The sequence below is a fragment of the Penaeus vannamei genome, chromosome 25, assembly GCF_042767895.1.
Source record: "Penaeus vannamei isolate JL-2024 chromosome 25, ASM4276789v1, whole genome shotgun sequence".
Taxonomy (NCBI): Eukaryota; Metazoa; Arthropoda; class Malacostraca; order Decapoda; family Penaeidae; genus Penaeus; species Penaeus vannamei.
Window position 1 is genome coordinate 3096040 of NC_091573.1, and position 7367 is coordinate 3103406.

Here is a 7367-nt window from a genome sequence, read left to right on the forward strand (position 1 = left end):
ATTATAATTATCATCGTTATTATTACTATTATAATTATTATCATTATCGTTATTGGTTATCATTATTATAGTTATTATCACCATCATTACCATTATTATCATGGTCATTATTACTACTACTTGTTATGATTATTATTATTACTGCTACTACTACTACTACTACTACTACTACTTCTATTATTATTATTATTATTATTATTATTATTATTATTATTATTATTATTATTATTATTATTATTATTATTATTATCATTATTATTATTATTATTATTATCATTATTATTATTATCATGGTAATTATCACTATTGCCATTATCTTTATCTCTATTATCAATATTATCATTATCATTATCATTGTTATCATAATTATTGTTATTGTTACCATTGTCATTGCCACTATATTTATTATAATCAGAATTATGTTTGTAATTGTTTTTGTTGTTACTGTTGTTATTGTGTTTTTGTTGTTGTTGCTGTCAACTGTTGTTAATATTGTTCTTATCATCATTATCATCAGCATCACCATTATCTTCATTATTACTACCACTTTTGATATCAGTTTCATTATGATCACATAATGAACATTACTAATATTATCACCAACGCCCCAATTACCATTATTATCATGACCATTACCATCACCAAAATATTCAACAAAATATATTTCATTTCATGACCGTCACCCAACACCACTGCATGTTTTTCTTCTTCTTCCCCTTCTTCTTCTCCTTCTCCTCCTCCTTCTTCTTCCTCTTCTTCTTATTATTATTATTATTATTATTCCCCTTCTTCTTCTTCTCCTTCTTCTTCTACCTCTTCTTCTTCTTCCTCCTCCTCTTCTTCTTCTTCTTAATCCTCCTCCTCTTCTTCTTCTTCTTCCTCTTCTTCTTCATCATCATCATCTTCTTTTTCCTCTTCTTCTTCTCCTTCTTCCTCCTCCTCCTCCTCCTCTTCTCCTTCCTCTACTTCTTATTCTTCTTCTCCTTCTTTTTTCTTCTTCCCCTTCTTCTTCCTCTTCTCCTCCACCTTCTCCTTCTCCTTCACCTTCTCCTTGTCCTTCTTCTTCCTCTTCTTTTTTGTCATACGTGCCGGGTGAACACGCACCAATGCATCAACGGGTGTCATTTATGGGTCAAAGTCGTGCCCGCGCATGACATAATCGGGTGACCAATATCTTAATTTTTTTGCATGATATTAACCTCAATAACGAGAGAGAATTTGGCTGCTCTCTCGTGGACGGAAGGAAAAAGTCGATTGAAAGTTGATGTTATTATTATTATCATTGTTATCATCACCTTTATCATAATTATCATTATCATTGTTATCATTACCATTATTATTATTATCATTATCATTGTTATTGTTGTTATCATCACCATTATTATTATTATCATTATCATTGTTATCATTACCATCATTATTATTATCATTATCATTGTTATAATTGTTATCATCACCATTATTATTATTATCATTGTCATCATTATTGTTATCATCACCATTATTATTATTATCATTGTCATCATTATTGTTATCATCACCATTATTATTATTATCATTGTCATCATTATTGTTATCATCATTGTTGTCATTATTATCATTATTATTATTACTCGTATCTTTATCATTGTTATCATTGCCATTATTATTATTATTCGTTTATTATATAATCGTTATTGGTATAATTTTCATTGCTATTTGTATGATCACCATCGTTATAATTGTTATCATCGTTGTTACATTATATATCAATATATTGTTATATTTGTGATAGCGAATTCAGATTTGGTTATCTGCTCACCTTTCTTTCGTTTTCCTTCCCCTCTTCCATACTCTTTCTGACGGCCTCTCTTTCTCTCATTCTCTGTCTGTCTGTCTGTCTCCACATACGTATACACCACACAAGCACACACACACATACACACACGTACACACACACACATACACACACGTACACACACACACATACACACATACACACATACACACATACACACACGTACACACACACACACACACACACACACACACACACACACACACACACACACACACACACACACACACACACACACACACACACACACACACACACACGCACGCACTAGTGTACACACACCCGCAAACGCGTGCACACGCTCACGCGCGCGTCTGTGTGGCTGTGTCTGTCTGTCTTTCTCATTTTCCTTCTCCAGTCATGTTCCTTCCCGCATTCTCCACTCCCTTGCTTCTCTTCCTCCATTTATCACAATCCCTTTCCCCACTTCTTTCGCATCAGCGCAATGAAACTAAAGCGAAAATCTTCATAAACGCACAATCATTATTTTTCATTATTTTTCACAACTCTTTCTCGGAACTCTCATAAATTGCCTGAAACTTCCTTAACTTTTAACCTAATTCCCTATTTTCTCTTTTTTTTCTTTGTGTATCTAATTTGGATTTTTATTCTATCCCTGGCTTTGTTTTATTGATCAGACGAGTATCTGATAGCGGTAGTGAGACTGAGAAAGAGATCTATAGGCAGAATATATTGATCGCCGACATGGATACATAAACTCATGGTCTGGTTCACAAACACTAAATAATTTTCTCCCTCTGTCTGTCTGTCTGTCTGTCTGTCTGTCTGTCTCTCTCTGTCTCTCTCTGTCTCTCTCTGTCTCTCTCTGTCTCTCTCTTTCTTTCTCCTTCTCTCTCTCTCTCTCTCTTTCTCTCTCTCTTTCTCTCTCTCTCTCTCTCTCTTTCTCTCTCTCTCTCTCTTTCTCTCTCTCTCTCTCGCGCATTTACTATTACTGTTGCCGTCTCTGCTGCTTTTGCTACGTCCACTACTACTGCTGTTACTACTATTATTATTACTGCTACTACAATTACTACTACCACCACCACCACTACTACTATTAATAGTGCTTCCACTATTACTTCTACTTCTACCACTACTACTACTATTATTACTACTACTACTAATACTACTCCTACTACTGTTATCATTACTACTACTATTACAACTACTATTGTTATTATTACTACTACTATGACTACCACTGCTAAACTTATTACAAATTTACTACAACCGTTTTCATCAGGAGGTGCAATACAGTGGCGGTTCACTACTATACGATGTAAACACTGTTTGACATACGTACTTATTTATTATCTATTATACTTATTTATTATCGATTATTCGTTATTCGTCGATTATGGTATCTTATATATTTCTTTCTATCGCTTCGAAAAATGTAGTGAAATGCGTAGGAAAAAGTTTGAATAAGAATGAATAATTTTGCAAAACAATATGATTTAACCTTACGATGAAAAGTTTTTAAATCACATTTTTTTTTCTGTATTTATCTATACGATCGTAGTAAGATTTCTTGATATTAGTCCTGAAATTACCATATGCAACAGATAGTTAAATTCTAGTACAAAAAAACATATTGATATTATTAATGAGGACAACACATGATGCAACAAACGATGCATATCTAGTACAATACTAATTAAATACTAATTAATTAAATGCCAATTAAATACTGAAGACTCTAATGATTAAGAAATATATTAGTATGCTGTGGACAAGTATGTAAAGTATGTCCAGTGATATTGACCAAAGAAGCTGCTGGACTTTCTGGGAAATACAAACCACTCCACTGAATTATGCAACTGTAGCCAATTTACAGCCTGAGTAAAGAGTGGAGATTGCCTGTTGCAGAAAGGACTGCGTGAATCACCATCTGCAACTGCGGAAAAGAAAGAGAAGTTGTTTGCTGTGAGAGGAATCATGGAAGTATTTGATTAGCTGTGATGTTGATGTTGTAGCTGTGATGTTGATACAGTAGCTGTGATGTTGATGCTGTAGCTGTGATGTTGATACTGTAGCTGTGATGTTGATGCAGTAGCTGTGATGTTGATGCTGAAGCTGTGATAGGAATCATGTTGGTGATGAAGTATTCGAATAGCTGTGATGTTGATGGTGTAGCTGTGATGTTGATACAGTAGCTGTGATGTTGATGCTGTAGCTGTGATGTTGATACTGTAGCTGTGATGTTGATGCAGTAGCTGTGATGTTGATGCTGAAGCTGTGATAGGAATCATGTTGGTGATGAAGTATTCGAATAGCTGTGATGTTGATACTGTAGCTGTGATGTTGATGCTGTAGCTGTGATGTTGATACTGTAGCTGTGATGTTGATACTGTAGCTGTGAGAGGAATCATGTTGGTGATGAAGTATTCGAATAGCTGTGATGTTGATACTGTAGCTGTGATGTTGATACTGTAGCTGTGATGTTGATACTGTAGCTGTGAGAGGAATCATGTTGGTGATGAAGTATTCGAATAGCTGTGATGTTGATACTGTAGCTGTGATGTTGATACTGTAGCTGTGATGTTGATACTGTAGCTGTGATGTTGATGCTGTAGCTGTGATGTTGATACTGTAGCTGTGATGTTGATACTGTAGCTGTGATGTTGATACTGTAGCTGTGATGTTGATACTGTAGCTGTGATGTTGATACTGTAGCTGTGATGTTGATACTGTAGCTGTGATGTTGATACTGTAGCTGTGATGTTGATACTGTAGCTGTGATGTTGATACTGTAGCTGTGATGTTGATACTGTAGCTGTGATGTTGATACTGTAGCTGTGATGTTGATACTGTAGCTGTGATGTTGATACTGTAGCTGTGATGTTGATACTGTAGCTGTGATGTTGATACTGTAGCTGTGATGTTGATACTGTAGCTGTGATGTTGATACTGTAGCTGTGAGAGGAATCATGTTGGTGATGAAGTATTCGAATAGCTGTGATGTTGATGCTGTAGCTGTGATGTTGATACTGTAGCTGTGATGTTGATACTGTAGCTGTGATGTTGATACTGTAGCTGTGATGTTGATACTGTAGCTGTGATGTTGATACTGTAGCTGTGATGTTGATACTGTAGCTGTGATGTTGATACTGTAGCTGTGATGTTGATACTGTAGCTGTGATGTTGATACTGTAGCTGTGATGTTGATACTGTAGCTGTGATGTTGATACTGTAGCTGTGATGTTGATACTGTAGCTGTGATGTTGATGCTGTAGCTGTGATGTTGATACTGTAGCTGTGAGAGGAATCATGTTGGTGATGAAGTATTCGAATAGCTGTGATGTTGATGCTGTAGCTGTGATGTTGATACTGTAGCTGTGATGTTGATACTGTAGCTGTGATGTTGATACTGTAGCTGTGATGTTGATGCTGTAGCTGTGATGTTGATACTGTAGCTGTGAGAGGAATCATGTTGGTGATGAAGTATTCGAATAGCTGTGATGTTGATACTGTAGCTGTGATGTTGATACTGTAGCTGTGATGTTGATACTGTAGCTGTGATGTTGATACTGTAGCTGTGATGTTGATACTGTAGCTGTGATGTTGATACTGTAGCTGTGATGTTGATACTGTAGCTGTGATGTTGATACTGTAGCTGTGATGTTGATACTGTAGCTGTGATGTTGATACTGTAGCTGTGATGTTGATACTGTAGCTGTGATGTTGATACTGTAGCTGTGATGTTGATACTGTAGCTGTGATGTTGATACTGTAGCTGTGATGTTGATACTGTAGCTGTGATGTTGATACTGTAGCTGTGATGTTGATACTGTAGCTGTGATGTTGATACTGTAGCTGTGATGTTGATACTGTAGCTGTGATGTTGATACTGTAGCTGTGAGAGGAATCATGTTGGTGATGAAGTATTCGAATAGCTGTGATGTTGATACTGTAGCTGTGATGTTGATACTGTAGCTGTGATGTTGATACTGTAGCTGTGATGTTGATACTGTAGCTGTGATGTTGATACTGTAGCTGTGAGAGGAATCATGTTGGTGATGAAGTATTCGAGTAGCTGTGATGTTGATGCTGTAGCTGTGATGTTGATGCTGTAGCTGTGATGTTGATGCTGTAGCTGTGATGTTGATGCTGTAGCTGTGATGTTGATACTGTAGCTGTGATGTTGATGCTGTAGCTGTGATGTTGATACTGTAGCTGTGATGTTGATACTGTAGCTGTGATGTTGATGCTGTAGCTGTGATGTTGATACTGTAGCTGTGATGTTGATACTGTAGCTGTGATGTTGATACTGTAGCTGTGATGTTGATACTGTAGCTGTGATGTTGATACTGTAGCTGTGATGTTGATACTGTAGCTGTGATGTTGATACTGTAGCTGTGATGTTGATACTGTAGCTGTGATGTTGATACTGTAGCTGTGATGTTGATACTGTAGCTGTGATGTTGATACTGTAGCTGTGATGTTGATACTGTAGCTGTGAGAGGAATCATGTTGGTGATGAAGTATTCGAATAGCTGTGATGTTGATGCTGTAGCTGTGATGTTGATACTGTAGCTGTGATGTTGATACTGTAGCTGTGATGTTGATACTGTAGCTGTGATGTTGATACTGTAGCTGTGATGTTGATACTGTAGCTGTGATGTTGATACTGTAGCTGTGATGTTGATACTGTAGCTGTGATGTTGATACTGTAGCTGTGATGTTGATACTGTAGCTGTGATGTTGATACTGTAGCTGTGATGTTGATACTGTAGCTGTGATGTTGATACTGTAGCTGTGAGAGGAATCATGTTGGTGATGAAGTATTCGAATAGCTGTGATGTTGATGCTGTAGCTGTGATGTTGATACTGTAGCTGTGATGTTGATACTGTAGCTGTGATGTTGATACTGTAGCTGTGATGTTGATACTGTAGCTGTGATGTTGATACTGTAGCTGTGATGTTGATACTGTAGCTGTGATGTTGATACTGTAGCTGTGATGTTGATGCTGTAGCTGTGAGAGGAATCATGTTGGTGATGAAGTATTTGAGTAGCTGTGATGTTATTACTGTAGCTGCAATATGTCAATGGCTAACGTCTTAATGCTGTTGATGATGAAGTATATAATTAGCTGTGATATTGATACAGTTGATAATGAGGAGTCACATTAGGTGGTAATGATAGTGTTGATAAATGAGTATCTTATCAGCTGTGATGTTAATAATCTTGATTTATTTGAATTATCATAGTGAACGGGAATAAGAATAAAGAGAAATTATTGATATAATAACTAGTGTCCGTTCTTTGACCTCAACTCGCTCCCTCCCCTGCAATCTCTCGCACCCCCCACCCCCCACCCCCTCCCCTGCAATCTCTCGTACCCCCCACCCTCCACCCCCTCCCCTGCAATCTCTCGTACCCCCCACCCCCTCCCCTGCAATCTCTCGTACCCCCCACCCCCTCCCCTGCAATCTCTCGTACCCCCACCCCCTCCCCTGCAATCTCTCGTACTCCCCACCCCCTCCCCTGCAATCTCTCGTACCCCCCACCCCCTCCCCTGCAATCTCT

At 37.5% G+C, this 7367-nt stretch overlaps 1 protein-coding gene across 1 annotated transcript; it reads right to left on the reverse strand.

The window, feature by feature from the left end:
* Window positions 1-3789: 3789 nt before the first annotated feature.
* On the reverse strand, window positions 3790-5709 carry LOC113827264 (uncharacterized). Its single transcript, XM_070138797.1, has 4 exons — window positions 5629-5709; window positions 5029-5253; window positions 4689-4853; window positions 3790-4293 (listed from the first exon to the last, which is right to left on the reverse strand). Exons 1-4 carry the CDS (start codon window positions 5707-5709, stop codon window positions 3790-3792), a joined length of 975 nt encoding a protein of 324 aa, XP_069994898.1.
* Between the last annotated feature and the right edge of the window lie 1658 nt (window positions 5710-7367).

What these genes read in the sequence shown, in the direction of transcription:
- LOC113827264 (XM_070138797.1), bottom strand. Translation starts at nt 5,709, where the DNA reads ATGATTCCTCTCACAGCTACAGTATCAACATCACAGCTACAGTATCAA. An exon ending in GTATCAACATCACAGCTACA is followed by an intron (nt 5,254 to 5,628) that starts GTATCAACATCA and finishes TTCCTCTCACAG; the next exon opens with CTACAGTATCAACATCACAG. An exon ending in GTATCAACATCACAGCTACA is followed by an intron (nt 4,294 to 4,688) that starts GTATCAACATCA and finishes TTCCTCTCACAG; the next exon opens with CTACAGTATCAACATCACAG.